Here is a 20,179-nt window from a genome sequence, read left to right on the forward strand (position 1 = left end):
TAGCTAGAACTCTGTCTGAAGTGCAGTGGTTATGTCTGGCTAACTAAAGAGTGAACAAAATTACTAAAGAACCTGAATCACTGATGTAGAACCTGCCATATTTCAAGCTTCTGGGAGGAGTTCATCTGCTGGGGAGAAGCTGGGAAGGGAGAGCACCGTGGAATAGTCTCCCCTGTATACAGATGCCTTCAGGGATCAAGGAAGCACTGTAGCCAACTGTGGGAGACTGGCACTGTGTGAAGGAATTGGCAGGACACAGAACATCTAGGCAGTGGGAGTGCTGCTCAGTGGGAAAAGCCCAGTTGGGTTGTCCTAGGTCAACTGAACAGGAAAATGACCAGCTTGGCAGCCAGAGTGGGAACCCAAGCACTTGTTGCTTCAGGCCAGCTCAAAAATATGTACGCTAGCTGCTTACAAGATACGGGTTTGACGCAGGACTCAGTGGGTGACGTTCTTGGGCCTGTTACGCAGGAGGTTGGACTGATGGTCGTCATGGTCTCCTGTCGCCTTATACTCTATGAAAACCCCACCCATTTGAACCCCTTTGTAAGACACACGAGTGGGTGAGAGTGAGCCTGCAGTTTCTCCTCCTGAGTTGCGGGTGAGCAGGCCTTGGGTGATGTGGTTGCTTAGCTGCCATGCTGTATGTGTTGGTCGTTTCCTGCCAGCCGTATGAATGGCTTTAAAAACAACTCTGAAATTTCACAAAAAGAAAATTTGTTAGTCTCTAAGGTGCCACAAGTACTCCTTTTCTTTTTGCGGATACAGACTAACACGGCTGCTACTCTGAAATCTGAAATTTCAGCCAGCCTAATGACTTGACATAGCTCTCTGCATAATCACATCAAAAAGCAAATTTCCTGAATGCAGCCTTTAAGTCCGACGTGGCTTTCCGCTGTCTGTCGAGAGGAAATGAGCCCTTTCTGCCTTTTGAAGGTCACTGCGAGAGGAGGCTTCTCAAGGATAATTAAAAGCGGGTCTCCAAATCTCAGACATACTGTCTCTTGGCACAGTTACATACCAATGTCCTGTTTTTACTGTCATCTGGTGGGAGTGGCGAGGCAGGACAGTCTAGTGCCGGCACTGTTATGAGAGGGTGCTGTGTAGCTGCTTTCTGACTACCGCTCTCTGGAAGCGAGCCAGCCTCTGCTCTTTGTTTTTGCAGTTCATGTGTGACTATTATTCAACTGAGTGACTTACATATGCCCTTGTTACTTTTTTAGCTAAAGTATGGGGGGGGGAGGCGGGGGAGGGATAGCTCAGTGGTTTGAGCATTGGCCTGCTAAACCCATGGTTGTGAGTTCAATCCTTGAGTGGGCCATTTAGGGATCTGGGGCAAAAATTGGGGATTGGTCCTGCTTTGAGCAGGGGGTTGGACTAGATGTCCTCCTGAGGTCCCTTCCAACCCTGAGCTTCTATGATTCTATTCTACGATTCTATGAGCATCGGCTTCACAGCTCACAACAGGCCAGACGCATTCAAGAACAAGTGCATGTTCAGTGAGGAAAGGCAGTAAACTTAAAAACTGATCAAAGGAAATGCATTTGGTGTGCAATGTGCAATTAGCCTTAGAACTCACTGCCACAAGATACCATTTGAGACCAAGAGTGTAAGATTACATAAAAAAGTGTAATGAAACTATCCAGCTACTTTGGGTAGGCTACAAATCTCTTGGTGAGGTGTAGAAACCATAATGCTTCAGGGCTAAAACCAGCCACTAACAGTTGAGGAGGGTTAGGGCACAAATTTCCTTTGGAGAAGCCTGCCCAGAACTGATCCCCTTGGGGGTTTCTTGCGCTTGCCTCTGGTCATAGAATCATAGAATATCAGGGTTGGAAGGGACCTCAGGAGGTCATCTAGTCCAACCCCCTGCTCAAAGCAGGACCAATCCCCAATTAAATCAAATTGGTCGCCGTGCAGCAAAGCACAGCACTGCATTAAATGGACTGTTGGGAATTGCCAGACCAGAGAAGTATTTGATTAGTCACAACCTCTTAGAGGGTCAAATGCTGGACCCCACAGTGCAAACCCCAGTGGCATGCTTTGAAGGAGCGTCAGTCGTCCCCCCATCTGGTGGAGTGCGGAGTTGGTGCAGCTGCTCCACCCCAGTCTGGACTAGTGGCTTGTGGGCTCTGTGTACCAGAGGCTTTGGCCTGGAGGGAGCCTGCCGGCATTATCACAATCCATCCTGTCAGTGGAGAGAGGGGTATTTCAGAGAAGTACTCCAGTTCGCAAAGTGTCCTGAGTGGCAGGCCTGGCCGTGCACAGCAGGAACATGGTGTTCCTGTGAGACAGGTCTCGTGCACCCATGTGGGGTGATTCAGCCTTTTTAGCTGCACATGCGGCTTGCTTGGTCTGTCGTGTGGTGCATACGGTGATGTCTACACTGCAGTGAAACACTGGCAGCTGGCACGTCATCAGAGTCAGCTGATCCAGGCTCACGGGGGTTGGCCTGTGGGGCTATGAAATTGCAGTGTAGATGTTCAGAGTCTCTGAGACCCTCCCTCCTTCGTGGGGTCCAGGCTACAATGTGAGCCCAGATGTCTACACCACAGTTTTACAGCCCCACAGCCCAACCCCTGCAAGCCAGAGTCAGTTTACCCCTGTTTAAGCCCCAGTTTAGGGGCTTCTGTAAGGGAGTGACTAATAGCCCTGGCTGGGGATGAGCATAGTATGGGCAGGTACTATGCATCCTTCCCATACATACAGCACTCTGCCAAATCCCTATGGTCCTGGGCCCGAATGCTGAGCTGCTCCGTTTGAGTCCCCTAGATTGTTTGAGGCAGAGGTGGAAGGCATGTTGACGGATGTATTGCTTGCATTTGATGTCTCTCTCTCTCTCTCTCTTTCTCCCAGGTAAGCCAGCTGAGCAAACATTTCAACATCCGGCCTTTCTCGCTAAAGAAGCCCAGTACGGATTGACTGGAAGTAGAAGAAGAAAAAAGCAGCCTGCAGTCTGCACAAGTACTGTAAATACCTGCTGGAAATAGCCTGAACTTCAACCATCACCACAGACCTACATCGATCTTCTGGACAGACGCTGGGGCTGGTACTGGGGCTAGATCCCCAACTGCCATTGAGAAAACACGTACCGCCCTATGGTGAAACCAGATGAGGGGAGTAGCCTTTCCAATTATTCCTGTATATTAGACTAGCTGAACACCCTCAAGCCCCAACTCTGCACTGGTAGAGCTGGTTTGGGAACATGGATGGCATCGCTCAGAACGCAGAGCGCCTAAACCTGTCATGGTCACCAAAAATAGTCTGGCAGCCGAGTTAGTAGCAGTGGCCTCAACACATCTGTAACGGAGACGTTTGAGCTGCAGGGTCGGTGAGGAACGTCTTCGTCGCACACGCGGCTGTCTAGTGTTAGACCCTGTCAGATGACCTTTCTCCCTTGATGCTAGAGCAGTTCCCCGGCGTGCACGCACACGTCCATTCATGCAAAATGTTTGTTTAGAAGCTTCAAATGATATTCCACTAGGATGATTTGGAAATTGAGGGGTTTGACTAAGTGGTTAAGGCAGCTTTCCCCCCCATCCCCCATTTTTTCCAGCTGTGGGTAACTGGGACCATATCTTGACAGTATCCTTCTTGTTAACCATACATTGGCCACATGCATTCTTTAATCACGAGTCCATGAAGGGAACTTGAGCTCTTAGGAGCAATGTTATTTTGGGGTGGAGGGTGGCTTATAATCACCTGCAAGAGCTAAAATAGCAGATGGCCAAATTCTCCCTTCTGATAAATCAGTGCAACCTCATTTAATGCAAGAGGGTTGGCTTGCAGGGGAAAGGGGGGTCATTACATGCTACATGGAGCTTGTCTCATTTCAGACTTGCGGTATGAACTACAAGTTGTGTGCACGTCCCTGTGAAGGGTGGGACGATCTCTATATACGCAGTCTCTCCGCTCCAGATAACTGCATTGTGGCGCATCCCACAGTTTGGAAAAGTACCTGAATAGTTCTTACAACAGCTGACATGCATATACACTTGTGGATATTTTATTTGGGGAAAAGTAGAGGTGATTTTTTTTTAATATATTCTCATTTAATTTAGGTCACACCTGTCCCGATGACTAGGCAACACATCTCATCCAGTGAGATCTTTCTGTTTACCATTTGTTAAGCCGTTTGTGTTCAGTGGTTTTATTTTTTTAATTCATTTAATTGAGTGGTGGTGAAGACTGAGTGCTGATTTTTCTTTTCTGTTCCTTGTATTTAATGAAGATTTGTGCTTGAATGAAGAGTGCAACCTAAACCCAGGCTCTGGACAGGCTGCACTCGGAAGCGAGCAAGCACAACGAATGTTCATATATAATGTATTGTGGGAACAAATTCATTCATACCTGGGGAGTAATATCTTGGTCATGGTGTATTCCTTCTGTGGGTGAAAAGTCTCCTGCACTAGGAAAACGTAACTGTAATTACTATTTAACGCTTTTCTTTTGTAAATTTAAATCATTGTCATGCAAGTTGTATGAAACAAAACATCCAGAAGTCAGTTCACAGCATTTCTTGTAAATAGGTTGGTTTTAATTTGAATTCGAATTCTCACTGTGGTGTCCTGTACAAGATCATAAGTGACGGGTAGAGGTACACCCTGCAAGACACATGGGGGAGAATTTAATTTCAAGTGGGAAAATATCATCACTGCTTCCATCTCCAGGTGTTCCCATCATGTGTTTTGGCTGTGGGGGCGATTGGACTAACCACGTTTTAGTTGTTTTGTTAGTGTGTCATGACTGTATGTCAGGAACTGGAGGAAGGTGTTCATCTGGGAGAGGAAAAAACCTTTTATTCCCCCCTCGGAGTTTATTAAATAAGTAGCTTATTCTCTCATATATATATTACTGACATTGTACAGAAAAAGCTTAAGTGTACAGAGGAATTGGGTTGTGCTTGAAGTTTTGACACTCGTAACTGTTGAATTCAATATATAATTATGGGCAAATTAACTTAACTTGTAGTTCACAAGAAACATTAAGAATTTGAAACCAGCCGTTGAAAATGGGGCGCACAGTTTAACTATCTGTGGAACATTTTCCTACTGCAAAATCCACCTTTGCGGCAGCGATGTTGCTGAGCTTGGGTTTTTCTGTTTGCATGCTGATGGATCATGGAATACTTGGGCCAGTTCCCCATGACTAGTCATGCGAAGACATTTCAGGGTCCCAAGCATGAAGCTGAATGTTATGCATTTCCTTTTATCGCAGGTGCCATTTCCTCTCCCCATCCCCACTCCCCCGGCAGCACTGCTGTGTTCGGACTTGGGTGGCATGAACATTGCGAGTGTTCAGACTGCAGTGGCTGCTCAGTTCCCTAATGCTCTGTTCCTCTGGCTGCAGAGTAGTACATTGAACTGTTCCTTTAGGCCGCGCATGGAAACAAACCCTGCAAAAAACACCCTGTCAGTTGTGTGGAGGCTGGCAGCTAGAGCAGGACTTGCAATCTAAACGCCTTCATGCATTTTATTGACATGTTCTTAGGCAGGATGTCTCAAAACCTGGAGCTGCCTTTTACGTGCACAGGCTTATCTTTGGGGAGTCATGGAATTTGGTGCCTTAACTTATTGCATGTTGGGGCTAGCAAATCATCTACTATCAAGGTATGCTAGAAACAAGTTTTAATGCTGCTCGAGTTCAGGCAGATGAGGGCAGGATGAACCCTAACCTGTCCGATTCTGCTCTCTGGGCACGCTCTGCCCCCCAACACAATAAACCGTTTTCATTTGCGCAGTTTTTATCTGAATGTAGTGACTGATGCGCTTGATGTCATGGATTCTGGGGAATTAAATGTTCGATCAGAAACAGACAGAATCATAGTCACCCCACCAAAAGTGTGTGTGTGAGGGAGCAAATCTTTTGGGTTGGTTTATTTTTAAAGAAAACTGTTGTTTTCTCCTAATTCGGTCATTAAAGATAAACTAGTTCTCTAGTGAAGGGCTGGATTTGGTCATCCTTGTTCCAATCTCTGAAATACTCAGTGAGGTAAATTGTACCTTAGCCTGGAATATTGGCAGGAAGAGCTGAGACTTGGGGAATAACACCTCTAGGCTGTCCATGTGCCCGAGTCAGGTAGTGTACATAAGTGGCTTCAAAATGGACTGTTCCATGTCTTAACTCGGTTTGTCTTTAAATCTCCACAAGCCGGTTGCCATAATGTCCTGCTCCTGTTCCTGTGCTAGAGACTAGCCGGAGCACTGAAAATAGACCAGTGGCTTGCTGAAGACACTTGCACCCATCGCGTTCCTGCAATTAGGGGTCTTTGGTTGAAGTAAGTGTTGGAAGCCTTGGGAGTGGACACAAATGCCATCGCGTGGCTTCTTCCACTCAGAAAAACGGTTTGTTACACATGCAGCTTCATTTCCATGCTGTTGTCTTGAGCATGTGGAATGCAGGCTTGCACTTTGCCCCAAGCCTGCAGTCCCGTCCTGCCCAAATCCCATGCAAAGTTTTCTGCCAACCCCCAGAGTTCACCCTCATGACTGTAAAATCTGGCTCATGGGACATGCATTTAGCTGGGGTGCGTACGTGCAGGTTTAACAGCTCTCTGAAGTCACTGGTATGTTAATGAAAGTAGCTGTTGTGGTCCAAGTTAGCGTCCCTCACAAGCATTTCTGTTGCAGTTGGTCCATCGGGTGCAAACAATAGGGAAAGCAGGAACTGCAGTGTTGAGATTGTACCTGGCCTTCCCATGCCTGCTGTGCCCTGTATGGTGGCTGATCTGTGAATTTATCATGCTCGCTGCCTGATCTAGGGTACCGATGGGGAATCAGTCAACACAGAATCTCATGGCTTTTTTTGAAATGGATGACTAATGTAATTCATGCAGTTTGGGGGGGTTTGGTCACTATGGCAAAAATATTCAGATCTTGGGTTTCCAGAGCTAGGCTCCTGCAGTCCATACTGAAGTTCCTAAATAGAACTGGCCTCTAAAAATCCGGTGTCTTCTGTCTGGGCTCCTAAACCTTAGCCCCCAGATGAGAATGTTTTGGCCTGTTGTGACTTTCCAAAGTGACCCATCAGATTTGTTGTATCTTTATAAATGTTGCATTTTTGGAAGCTGTGGCCCAGCGGAATTTTCCTACACGCTGAGGACTGGTCTACGCTACTGCTTAAGTTGATGTAACTTACATCGCTCAGGGGTGCGCAAAAGACACCCCCACCCCCGTGAGCAACACCAGTGACATCGACTTAAGCGCTGACCACTCTGGCGCTGTCAGTAGGAGACACTCTCCCGTCGGCATAGTGGGTCTTCCCCAGACGCGTTACAGCAGCTCGGCTGCATCGGTGTAGCCTCGTAACGTAGACTTGCCCTTCAAAGATACACGCAGCACTGCCGCTTCCTAGGCACGTACCTTGAACAGCTGTGAAGCTCTTGTGGTGAACAGTGGCATAAAAAAACAACTTGGATTTAGGTGATTTGGTTTGTTTGTAAAGGAGACCTGCTCCTCTTTCCTTGTGCTGCAGCACTGGGATGATGGTAAATCATCTGCCTGCTGAAAGCCACTGGAGAACCTTTCTCTGCCATGGGTGGTGTTCGTTTTATGTGGTGTGCCCGCTCACTGGGGGCATCTTGGGCTGGTGGGCTGAGATCAGCTGGGCTGTCTTAGAGCTTGTTTGCGCTTTGCTGAAATGCAGCTGGACAGCAAACCAGACAAGGGCTGTAGTATCCAAGGGAAGCCTTTGCTAGTACCCTGCTTGCCTCATGTACCCAGTCTACCTCACAGCATTGTATTGGAGGTGGCGGCAGGCCAGGGCTGCGGCGACCGTGGTTTGTGTGTGCTGACTTGGAGCGTGGTTGCCACAGAAGTTTGTTTAACCTCTTTGCTGCTGACCAAGGTCTTGATTAAATCAGAAAAATCCACCAGTGCAGCGGGACTTGTCAGTGCCACCTGTCTCCTGTCTTACGGCAGCAGCGAAAAAACATAACAGAACAGGGAGGTATCACTTCGCATCACGTTCTTAGCAGACCTGTGTCCCAGAGGAAAGCTGTTTGCTACCTGTACCTCAGCCAGCCACCATCCTGGCGTCTTACGGAACATGCTCCAGGAATAAAGATCTATTAATAGGTAGTGCTAGTCGTTACTAACCCGTTAATTGTTCGGGTGCATTTGGTTTGGAGTGATGGTCTCGTTTCCAGATATAAATCTGCCTCATTCGCTCCATTCTGCCAGGACCTATTTGTTATTACTTGACAGCTGGTCAGACTGGTCCAGTGTGACATGCTTTTTGGGCAGCAAGAAGTTCTTTCTGACACCGCATCCCCTGCCAGGGCAGCCTTTAACTGAGTGCAGAGTCAACTAAACCGAATGGTGTGCTTTGGGGGCAGGTGGGCGGGAAGCCCGAGCTGAAAGTGCTCGGGAAGGGGACTCTGTAAAATGACGTTGTGGGCTCCGTGTTTGTATCTCCCAGGCTTCTAGATCAAATGGATCTTCTACCTGCCAGCTCTGCTCATTCAATCTGAGAGTCGAGCTGGGCTCTTCCCGGCTCATCCCCAGCAATGGAGACAGTGCAGGTCACACCCTATCCTCAGTTACACCCATACAACGGAAGGCAAAGCAGAGCAGAATCCTCCTCGTTCGGGCTCTGCAGGGCTAATGGCGTTGGAATGGAAAAGGCTCACGCTAGTAGCTGTGGGTGGGATTTTTCAAAGTATCTGACTTTCATTGGGACTTGTCACTTAGGTGCAGGTCTGTTGAGTAAGAAGGGGACATCTTAATTGACTCTTAGCATACAACTGCCTGCTCCTGGTCCCTTCACTCTTTGGGCTAAGGGGGAAGTAACCCCCATGACACTCCCCACCGCCCCGCCTACAGAAACAAACACTTCCGGGGCAAGTAACTGTAATGTGGACCCATCGTGCTTCCTGAGCCTGGCCCTGTGTGACTGGGGCCTGCTATCACTGCTAAGCGCCTCTGTGTGTCCTTTCACTGCAGTGAGTGGGTCTGCCAGCACATCCTGTCACATCCCACCCAGGTGAGCCCATAGCCTGGCCGGGACCAGTCACCGCTAAGCAGACTGATTGTACAGAGCTTTAACTAAACAGCAAAATACAGTATCAATATTGTCTTGTCAATGCAGAATTCTGCCAAACCTGCGTTTCTCATCAGGATCCGTGTCTGTCTCTCCCTCCCTCTCGTTGGGAGCTTAGAGTACTGCCGTGGATTTGAATGCCAACCTGTTAAAGGCGATTGCTGATAAATATTTATTGTAAAAAATAAATAAATATTGAAAATAAAACTTCAGTAAAGAATAAAATTTTCCAAGCCTTTTAGTGGTTTTCTCGTCTATTTTTGCTGGTTTCAGTAGAACCCGTTGTCCAATTGCCTTTGAGAGGGGCGGTCTCATCCTTTTAACTCTAGAATCGGCTTGAGGGTCGTTCAGTCTGGTTGGGTCAGATCATGCACCCTCAGTGGGAGATGCTTCGTTGGGGCTGGCACAACATCAGACAGCCGGCAGAGGTTCCTAGGTGCACGTCTCCAGTGCATGCACGCCCTTGGAAGTGACCAAAGGAACCAGCTGTCAAGTAACCGAACACATAGACACACACAGAAAACATGGGCCCAGCCCCACGAAGCTCTCAATGAACCAATTCCACAGCGTGCTGCCCAGATGGAAGAAAGCGTTGCATGCTCCCAACTCATGATTTTGACTTGCGGCATATGCAGTCCAATGGTTCCATTCAGAAGGTGGGCGCCTTAGCCATGTCTCCAGCAAGTGCATGGAAACATCACACTTGTGAGAGCCTCAAAGGTGGTGGTGATGCAGTGCAACACACTTCACGAAGCCTAGTTCCAGTGCAGTCCAGCTGCTATCAAATCCTGCAGTTCAAAAGTCAATTGCCCTAAAATTCCCCCAACCTCCCAGAACTTTAACTGAAGAATGTGAGTCCTGTCCAGCTAGCTCGTATTACATGACCATTAAAGGTTCCCTAAAGCACCCACGGCCGGTAAAGAAATGTGGGGGAGACTGAGCCGCAGAGGGTAAGGGACTTGCCCAGCTGTGTCACAGCAAGTCTAGGGTGAGATGAGAGCAGAATCCAGGAGTCCTGACTTGCCTCACTAATAACCCAATTACGCTGCTGCTTCTACATTCCCCATGTATGAGGCAAATTCTTCCTTTCCCGTCGCACGCATTACACCAGAGGAGAATGAATCCGCCCGCTGGATTTTCCTTCACCCTCCTCGCTAATGTTTACTGTCAGAAAGCAGGCTTCCCCTCCTCCCCTCTGGGAACAAGAGCCAGGCTTGGGAGCAGACCTGACTGCCCCAGTTTGCTGAGTTCCAAACAGTGCCAGCAATAATCGGGCTTGCCGTAATTAGAGATGCAAATGACTTCGTGCCTCGAGCAGAGTCACCTGCAAAACTGGGTCTTAGCCCAAAGCCATTCACTCTTTACTGCTGCTGTTCTCTGCTTTTTCTACCCCGCTCCCAGCTTCAGATCCTTTTCTCTTCCACCCTCCTGGCCCTGGCACTCCCCTCTGCAGTGGTTTCCTGTTTGTCTGGTCCAGTTTGGGGTTCCGCCCGGATATTCAGAGCGCCGTGAGCCACCGCTCCCCCACAACCGTACCCCCTGCTGGGAGCCCGGTGGCCATGGAGCTCCTGACCCCAAGGAGAGCCCCTGGAATGGGAGCTGGGCCTGGCCTGGGGGGAAGGAGAACCATGTCCCGTGAGAGGGGCGTTGATACCCTGCTCCCAGCCCCCTCGTGGCCAGGTTTTCCCGGCCACTGGCAGTGAAGCCTGATATTTTAAGCTGAAGTTCATGGTTGTATGTTGCATAACACATCGGTGCAGGAGCAGCGAGCAACCCCAAGAGGTGGAGCGCGGCTTGCTCGCTGGCTGCCACTATCAGCCACCAGCCGTGGTCTCTTCGGCTCCCCTGCCGGCAGGGGCAGGGCGTGGGTCCGAGGCGAGGGGCAGCAGCTCGTCCGGGGCAGCTGCGGTGTTTCTGTACAGAGGGCAAAGAGGCCTGGACCCAGGCCCATAACCAGCCACCTGCTCTGTGGAAGGAGCAGCTGGTGCAAACCAGGGAACAGAGCTGAGCGGTGGGGCCTAGTGCATAGAGAAATGGGCGACGGAAGACCTAGGTTCTGTTCCTAGGGTTGCCAACTATCTAACCGCACAAACCCAAACACCCTTGCCCTGGCCCTTCCCTCAGGCCAGGCCCTTTCTGTGAGGCCCCATCCCCAGCTTCCTCAGTCACTCGCTCTCTCCCACCCTCACTCACTTTCGCTGGGCTGGAGTGAGGGAGGGGGCTGTGGGCTGAGCCTGGGGCAGGGGGTTTGGGGGCAGGGGTTGGGGTGCAGGAAGGGGTACGGGAGGGGGTTTGGGCTCTGGGAGGGGGTTTGGGTGCAGGAGGGGCCTCAGGGCTGGGGCAGAGCGTTGGGGTGCAGGCAGGGGTTGGGGGCAGGGGTTGGGATGCAGGAAGGGGTATGGGAGGGGGTTTGGGTGCAGGAGGGGCCTCAGGGCTGGGACAGGGGTTGGGGTGCAGGAAGGGGTACAGGAGGGGGTTTGGGCTCTGGGAGGGGGTTTGGGTGCAGGAGGGGCCTCAGGGCTGGGACAGGGGTTGGGGTGCAGGAAGGGGTACAGGAGGGGGTTTGGGCTCTGGGAGGGGGTTTGGGTGCAGGAGGGGCCTCAGGGCTGGGGCAGGGGGTTGGGGTGCAGGAAGGGGTACGGGAGGGGGTTTGGGCTCTGGGAGGGGGTTTGGGTGCAGGAGGGGCCTCAGGGCTGGGGCAGGGGGTTGGGGTTCAGGAAGGGGTTGGGGGCAGGGGTTGGGGTGCAGGAAGGGGTACGGGAGGGGGTTTGGGCTCTGGGAGGGGGTTTGGGTGCAGGAGGGGCCGCAGGGCTGGGGCAGGGGGTTGGGGTGCAGGAAGGGGTACAGGAGGGGGTTTGGGCTCTGGGAGGGGGTTTGGGTGCAGGAGGGGCCTCAGGGCTGGGGCAGGGGGTTGGGGTGCAGAAAGGGGTTGGGGCAGGGGTTGGGGTGCAGGAAGGGGTACGGGAGGGGGTTTGGGCTCTGGGAGGGGGTTTGGGTGCAGGAGGGGCCTCAGGGCTGGGGCAGGGGTTGGGGTGCAGGAAGGGGTACGGGAGGGGGTTTGGGCTCTGGGAGGGGGGTTTGGGTGCAGGAGGGGCCTCAGGGCTGGGGCAGGGGTTGGGGTGCAGGAAGGGGTACAGGAGGGGGTTTGGGTGCAGATGGGGGTACGGGAGGGGGTTTGGGCTTTGGGAGGGGGTTTGGGTGCAGGAGGGGCCTCAGGGCTGGGACAGGGGTTGGGGTGCAGGAAGGAGTGAGGGGTGCGGGCTCTGGCTGAGCGGCGTTTATCTCAGGCAGCTCCCGGAAGCGACCAGCTGGCTCGTAGGCTCAGCGGTGGCCATGGGGGCTCTGCGTGCTGCCCTCGCCCCCACAGCTCCCATTGGCACTGGTTCCCGGCCAGCGGAAGCTGCGGAGTCCGTGCTTGGGGCGAGGGCAGTGTATGGAGCTCCCTGGCTGCCCCTGTGCCTAGGAACCAGAGGGCTGTACGGTCGCTTCTGGGAGCCATGCTGAGCCAGGGCAGGTAGGGAGCCTGCATTAGCCCCTGGAACTTTTAGCCACCTATTAAAATCTCCCGGCTTGCTTTCAATAGCCACCGGGAGATCGAGGCCGATTCCGGGAGGCTCCTGCCAATCCAGGAGGGTTGGCAACCCTATGACTGTTCCTGGCTCCCGCACTGACCTGCTGGCTGACCTTGGGCATGGAGGTCCACTCTCTGTGCCTCAGTTTCCCCATATGTATAATGGGAGTAATGATCCTGACCTCCTTTGTAAAGTGCTCTGAGAGCTATGGATGAAAATCCATGTGCAGCCAGGGGCTGAACACAGACCTCACTGCAGCTGCTCTGAGCAGAGCCGGCGGAGCGGCAAACAAATGCCCTCCTCTCCTGCAAGCAACTAACTCCGCTCGGCGGCGGCCGCCCCACTCTGCCCAGGGCTGGCCTGAGGACTGCGGGGAGGGCCAGTGCAAACAGAGGGCACAGCCACATGCTCCCTGCCCGGGGCTCCTTGCAGTAGGAGAAGTGCACCCCTGGTGCTTGCCCTGGGAACTGCGTGGACGCTGACTGCTTCGCAAAGCTGCCGGGTTTTGTGGCCGTTTGGGTGAGTCTGAGTGCGGGGTGCGGCTATTTCCTGTGAGAGGTGATGTGCAGGCACCTGGGGCGTTGTATGGTCCGTGACAGGGCAGTGCATGGACAAACGCTGGAGTTGCACGGGGGCCGTGGAGGGGCAATGCACGAGCAGAGGGTGTCTGGCGTCGCACGGGGGCCGTGGAGGGGCAATGCACGAGCAGAGGGTGTCTGGCGTCGCACGGGGGCCGTGGAGCGGCAATGCACGAGCAGAGGGTGTCTGGCGTCGCACGGGGGCCGTGGAGCGGCAATGCACGAGCAGAGGGTGTCTGGCGTCGCACGGGGGCTGTGGAGGGGCAATGCACGAGCAGAGGCTGGCTGGCGTCGCACGGGGGCTGTGGAGGGGCAATGCACGAGCAGAGGGTGTCTGGCGTCGCACGGGGGCTGTGGAGGGGCAATGCACGAGCAGAGGGTGTCTGGCGTCGCACGGGGGCTGTGGAGGGGCAATGCACGAGCAGAGGCTGGCTGGCGTCGCACGGGGGCTGTGGAGGGGCAATGCACGAGCAGAGGGTGTCTGGCGTCGCACGGGGGCTGTGGAGGGGCAATGCACGAGCAGAGGGTGTCTGGCGTTGCACGGGGGCTGTGGAGGGGCTTTGCACGAGCAGAGGCTGGCTGGCGTCGCACGGGGGCTGTGGAGGGGCAATGCACGAGCAGAGGGTGTCTGGCGTCGCACGGGGGCTGTGGAGGGGCTTTGCACGAGCAGAGGGTGTCTGGCGTTGCACGGGGGCTGTGGAGGGGCAATGCACGAGCAGAGGGTGTCTGGCGTTGCACGGGGGCTGTGGAGCGGCAATGCACGAGCAAAGGGTGTCTGGCGTCGCACGGGGGCTGTGGAGGGGCTTTGCACGAGCAGAGGCTGGCTGGCGTTGCACGGGGGCTGTGGAGGGGCTTTGCACGAGCAGAGGGTGTCTGGCGTTGCACGGGGGCTGTGGAGGGGCTTTGCACGAGCAGAGGGTGTCTGGCGTTGCACGGGGGCTGTGGAGGGGCTTTGCACGAGCAGAGGGTGTCTGGCGTTGCACGGGGGCTGTGGAGCGGCAATGCACGAGCAAAGGGTGTCTGGCGTTGCACGGGGGCTGTGGAGCGGCAATGCACGAGCAGAGGGTGTCTGGCGTTGCACGGGGGCTGTGGAGGGGCAATGCACGAGCAGAGGGTGTCTGGCGTTGCACGGGGGCTGTGGAGGGGCTTTGCACGAGCAGAGGCTGGCTGGCGTTGCACGGGGGCTGTGGAGGGGCTTTGCACGAGCAGAGGGTGTCTGGCGTTGCACGGGGGCTGTGGAGCGGCAATGCACGAGCAGAGGGTGTCTGGCGTTGCACGGGGGCTGTGGAGCGGCAATGCACGAGCAGAGGGTGTCTGGCGTTGCACGGGGGCTGTGGAGGGGCTTTGCACGAGCAGAGGCTGGCTGGCGTTGCACGGGGGCTGTGGAGGGGCTTTGCACGAGCAGAGGCTGGCTGGCGTTGCACGGGGGCTGTGGAGGGGCTTTGCACGAGCAGAGGGTGTCTGGCGTTGCACGGGGGCTGTGGAGGGGCTTTGCACGAGCAGAGGGTGTCTGGCGTTGCACGGGGGCTGTGGAGGGGCTTTGCACGAGCAGAGGGTGTCTGGCGTTGCACGGGGGCTGTGGAGCGGCAATGCACGAGCAAAGGGTGTCTGGCGTTGCACGGGGGCTGTGGAGGGGCTTTGCACGAGCAGAGGGTGTCTGGCGTTGCACGGGGGCTGTGGAGGGGCTTTGCACGAGCAGAGGGTGTCTGGCGTTGCACGGGGGCTGTGGAGGGGCTTTGCACGAGCAGAGGGTGTCTGGCGTTGCACGGGGGCTGTGGAGGGGCTTTGCACGAGCAGAGGGTGTCTGGCGTTGCACGGGGGCTGTGGAGGGGCTTTGCACGAGCAGAGGGTGTCTGGCGTTGCACGGGGGCTGTGGAGGGGCTTTGCACGAGCAGAGGCTGGCTGGCGTTGCACGGGGGCTGTGGAGGGGCTTTGCACGAGCAGAGGGTGTCTGGCGTCGCACGGGGCCTGTGGAGGGGCAATGCACGAGCAAAGGGTGTCTGGCGTTGCACGGGGGCTGTGGAGCGGCAATGCACGAGCAGAGGGTGTCTGGCGTTGCACGGGGGCTGTGGAGGGGCTTTGCACGAGCAGAGGCTGGCTGGCGTTGCACGGGGGCTGTGGAGGGGCTTTGCACGAGCAGAGGGTGTCTGGCGTTGCACGGGGGCTGTGGAGGGGCTTTGCACGAGCAGAGGCTGGCTGGCGTTGCACGGGGGCTGTGGAGGGGCTTTGCACGAGCAGAGGCTGGCTGGCGTTGCACGGGGGCTGTGGAGGGGCTTTGCACGAGCAGAGGGTGTCTGGCGTTGCACGGGGGCTGTGGAGGGGCTTTGCACGAGCAGAGGCTGGCTGGCGTTGCACGGGGGCTGTGGAGGGGCTTTGCACGAGCAGAGGCTGGCTGGCGTTGCACGGGGGCTGTGGAGGGGCTTTGCACGAGCAGAGGCTGGCTGGCGTTGCACGGGGGCTGTGGAGGGGCTTTGCACGAGCAGAGGCTGGCTGGCGTTGCACGGGGGCTGTGGAGGGGCTTTGCACAGCCGTGCAAGGCTGGACGCTCTGTCTGCCCCCCCCAGAATCACGCTCGCTGCTCAAGTGCGAAGGCTTCGCTTCTGCCGCGGTTGCTCCGCCCTCCCCCGGGAAAGGGATCTGGGGCCGGGGGCAGGAGCAGGGGTCGCCCGGCCGCGGGCTGTATTTGCAGGGGAAGGGAGAGCGGAGGAGTTTGGGGCCCCTGCAGCCCCTTGCTCCCAGCCCCCCCGTGAAGGAGACCGTGCGCCCCGGGGGTGCCCCTTGCAGCCAGGGCCTGCGGAGGTAGGTCCCTTGGGTGGTGGAGCCGGGGGGGTGGGCTGCGGCTTGGGGCCCCTGCAAGGAGCTTTGAATCTGCGTTTGCAACGTGCCCCGGGCAGGCTGGCCCCGCTTGCCTTGGGCCTGACCAGGTCCCCCGGAGAAGCCCCGTCAGGGCCATGCCAGCCCCCCAGCAAGCAGCCACCCCCCAGTGTCGTGGCAATTAGGGCAGGGGTGCTGGGAGGGCGTTTACCCCAAACCCGCAGGGAGTCCCGCAGGTGCGGGGAGGCCTGGCAGAGGCAGAAATACCCTCCAAGAAAACAAGAGCCGGTGCAAAGAGCCCTGTTGGGCGCGGGTGGGGGAGCAAGGGGGGCATTGCAATGTAAGGACCCCCCTCCTTGCAGAACAGACCCCCCGGGGAGAGCTGGCTGGGGGTTATAAAAAGCTTGTGCTAGTTGCAGAGAATCCCGGGGAGCACCTATTGCTGGGGGGGGGGTTGCCCCCACTGAACTTAGATTAAAAACAACAAAAGTTTGTTCCAGGAATAGCTGCTGCAATTGTATTGGGCACATGCTCAATTCCCAGCTTCTGTAGCCCAACCTCTGGTGGGTTTTTGTAGGTGTCCACCTTGGGTCCCCTAGGGCCCCGCGCTCCCGGCTTCAGAGGTCGGCACTAGTGACAGTCCGGTCCCTTGACGGGATCGCGGATTGGGCCTCCCAAAATCACCTGGCCACGTGACAGGTTAGGCCTTGTACAGGGTGAATTGATTTTAAATCCAAGCAGTTGAAAGCACCAATTCTGATTAGAGTTTAAATCAGCAAGCAGGGAACTTTGTTTTAAATCGCTGATTTTAATCTTGGTTTGCATTAGGGACTTCAGTTATTTTTCCTACGGGCAAATTGATTAAACCATTAAAACGTGTGGATTTGCAATTAAATAGAGCCTTTACACTAAATTTGGTCCTTTTTTTGCTACCCCTGTATCTACACACATTTATTTAAGGATTTACATAGCTTACATTTGTTCAGTTCATAGTGTTTATATCTTTTATTACATTAGGAAAATGATGAATGGTGCATTTCTTCTTTACTAGATGATTGTATTATTTGGGTTTGTTTCAAGCTCTATTTGGATGGAAATTGGAATTCTATTACAAATGTGCAAAGCCAGCATGTAAATTATATTTGGTCTTATTAGTTAAATAAAACGACCTCAGATGTGCCGGACACCTCAGAAAAAGAGAATATCAAACCACATTTTACATTTAAAACTAACAGATTTATTAAACAAAAGAATATTATCTTCAGTTAGTGAATGGAACTGTTTCTGGTCGTCCTGTGTGTCCAGATTTTAGAACTAGTGCTTCTCATCCTCTCACAGCGAGTTGTTAGTCATAGGTTGGAAGAGGAAAACAACTCCCCAGTGCGTAACTTTGCATGAACTAGTCACTGAACTTCCCTTGTTGGCTGAACTAAAATGAAGGAAATATTCTCTTTGCACTGGCAGAAGAGGCAACTGCTGTCAAAAGTTGGGGTTTAGCACGTCGACAAACTCTAGTTCCCGATGCTCAGACAGCGACTTCCATCAGTTCAGTGATTTCACTGTCTCTAAACACTCGGTAGCAAACCCTGTAGGGCCTAATGTTAATGTTCTTAATTTAATGTCAATGATTTGAACAGACTGTCGTAAGTTTGTGCCAAATGGGTTTATTTTAAAACAGATGCGTTTAATTTAAATACAAAAATCCAAATGAACTACAAATCTGATTTATTTTTTTAAACATAGATTTTTGTCCACTCTGCCGGCGGGGCTTTGGACACCAGCCAGGAGTGAGTGTGTACGTGTAAGTCAAAGAGTTGTTATCGTTGTTGATGTTTAAAATCAGTGGAAAGGAGACCAGGCTTTAGGCAACCTGGAAAATAAATGAGGGTGGAATGTTATGGGAGAGACAAGGTGGTGAACTGTTATCTTCTACTGGACCACATTCTGCTGGAGGAAGGTGCAAGGTTTCGAACTACTCACAGCTCCTCTCCGGGTGTGGGGAAAGAAATCGGGGTGTTTGCACTCAGTATGGGGTGGGACAGATACTTAAGCACAAGGGTTAGGCTGGTATGCAAAAGGGGTTTCAAGTGGGCCCTCTGCAGGCTGGTGTCTATTATGAGAGTGGCTTGTAGCCAGGGGGAGTTCAGCTCCTGCTTCCTGTATTGATCACAGGCTTTGAAATTCAGCGGGGAATAATTGTGGGGAGAGCAGCTCTGCACAGAAGAGGCCTGGGATTCTGCGTGTTAGGAGCTTTCATTGCAGAAGGAGCTGGTCAGGCCTTGGGCCGGTGGGGGTGTGATGTGTGGTGTGATGTGTGGGTGTGGTGTGTCTGTGATGTGAGACCTGGTGGTGGTGGTGTCTGGTGACGTGACCCTTGGATTGTGACCAGGGCAGTTGAGAGAAGAGGGGCTGATGCAGAACAATCTGCTTCTGAGCTGCCGGTTCTCTTGGAGCTTTACGCGGAGTTGGAGTCCCATCCTGGGTCTAGGCTGCATGCCCAGGTTTGCTCCTGGACTGTGTCCTGAGTGCCATGGCGGATGTTATAGTCGCTTAAAAGCCCTGATTGCTTGTATTCAATTTCAGGAGACAGCATGCAGGGCTCAGCGAGGTCTCCGGGCTTTGCTTTTCACTCTAGAATACAGACTCCAAGGAGGTCTGTGCACAGTTGGCTGCGAAAGGCCCATTGAACAATCTCTTGTCCTGAGTGTCTGCTTGGAAATGCCATGGGTGGACCAAGAGATCAGGCAAAAGATTGCAAGGCTGACTTTCCAGATCTGTACTGTGGCACTGCTGAGCCTGGCTGCCTCTACTAATCCTTTTGCCAATACATTTTAATCTAGTTCATTCGTTCATGTTGCTCATTCCCTAGGCCTCAGTTTCCCCATTAGAAAAAACCCACCTTTATGGAGGAAGTGAGGGTAGATTGGGTAAAGTTTGCACTTTCCTTTGGAAAAGCTCATTGCCAGGATTCTGAATTTGCGTTCTATCTCTGAATGCCCAAAGCATGTTATGTGCTGCCCGCAAAACAAGTTAAAGACACGATAGGTGCCCTAGGAAGATTAATTGAAATTGCCTGTTTTCTCCAGACTGAAGGAGCTCGAAGGCTTGTTGCTTCCTCCAACAGAAGTTGGTCCAATGAAAAATATTACGTCCCCCAGCTTGTCTCTCTCTAAAATTACTGCCCCTTTCTATTCCAGGAGGACCTTCAGATGTTAACATAAGAACGGCCATACTGGGTCAGACCAAAGGTCTATCTAGCCCAGTGTCCTGTTTCCCCACAGTGGCCAATGCCAGGTGCCCCAGAGGGAATGAACGGGCCAGGGAATCATCAAGTGATCCATCCCCTGTCACCCATTCCCAGCTCCTGGCAAACAGGCTAGCGACACCATCCCTGCCCAGCCTGGCTGATAGCCATTGATGGATCTGTCCTCCATGAACTTATCTAGTTCTTTTTTGAACCCTTATTAATATCTTGGTCTTCACAACATCCTCTGACAAGGAGTTCCACAGGTTGACGGTGCGTTGTGTGAAGAAATACTTCCTTTTGTTTGTTTTAAATCTGCTGTCCATTCATTTCATTGGGTGACCTCTAGCTCTTGTGTTATGAGGAGGAATAAATAACACTTCCTTATTTACTCTCTCCACACCAGTCATGATTTTACAGACCTCTATAATATCCCCCCTTAGTTGTCTCTTTTCCAAGCTGAAGAGTCCCAATCTTCTTAATCTCTCCTCACACAGCAGCCGTTCCATACCCCTAATCATTTTTGTTCCCCTTTTCTGTACCTTTTCCAGTTCTAATATAACCATGTCTCATTGTGCCAGGCACTGCCATAAAAATACAGACACAATGTCAAGCTGTCTAGAGCTCATGAATATGAGTGCCAACCTCAGAGCAGACTGCAACGAACCAGGGCACAAACCCCAACTAGCTGTGTTTTTCTGTACTTAGATTTCACCAACCATCACATGTGAGCTCCTGGAGCCCTATAACAGCCTAACCATGGAGCCCCAGACAGTCTCCCTGGGAATCGGGTCTATCATGCCACCCAGTGAGCCTGCCTTTGTGATAGATGGTCCCTTACATCAAGAATCACAGCAATATTCAGGTCAAGTATTTCTTCACACAACACACAGTCAAGTGGAACTCCTTCCCAGAGGATGTTGTGAAGGCCA

General features: G+C 53.1%; 1 protein-coding gene across 3 annotated transcripts in view; it reads left to right on the forward strand.

Moving 5' to 3' along the window:
• Positions 1–9,280, forward strand: part of SELENOI (selenoprotein I) — a 60,356-nt gene extending 51,076 nt beyond the window's left edge. For all 3 annotated transcript variants that reach the window (XM_048846068.2, XM_048846070.2, XM_048846069.2), the window contains one exon: positions 2,857–9,280. In XM_048846068.2, the coding sequence (XP_048702025.2) occupies positions 2,857–2,973 (117 nt within the window). In that variant the 3' untranslated portion in view covers positions 2,974–9,280. The remainder of the gene's footprint in view (positions 1–2,856) is intronic.
• The last annotated feature ends 10,899 nt before the right edge of the window (positions 9,281–20,179 follow it).

Source organism: Caretta caretta, chromosome 3 (genome assembly GCF_965140235.1).
Source record: "Caretta caretta isolate rCarCar2 chromosome 3, rCarCar1.hap1, whole genome shotgun sequence".
Taxonomy (NCBI): domain Eukaryota; kingdom Metazoa; phylum Chordata; order Testudines; family Cheloniidae; genus Caretta; species Caretta caretta.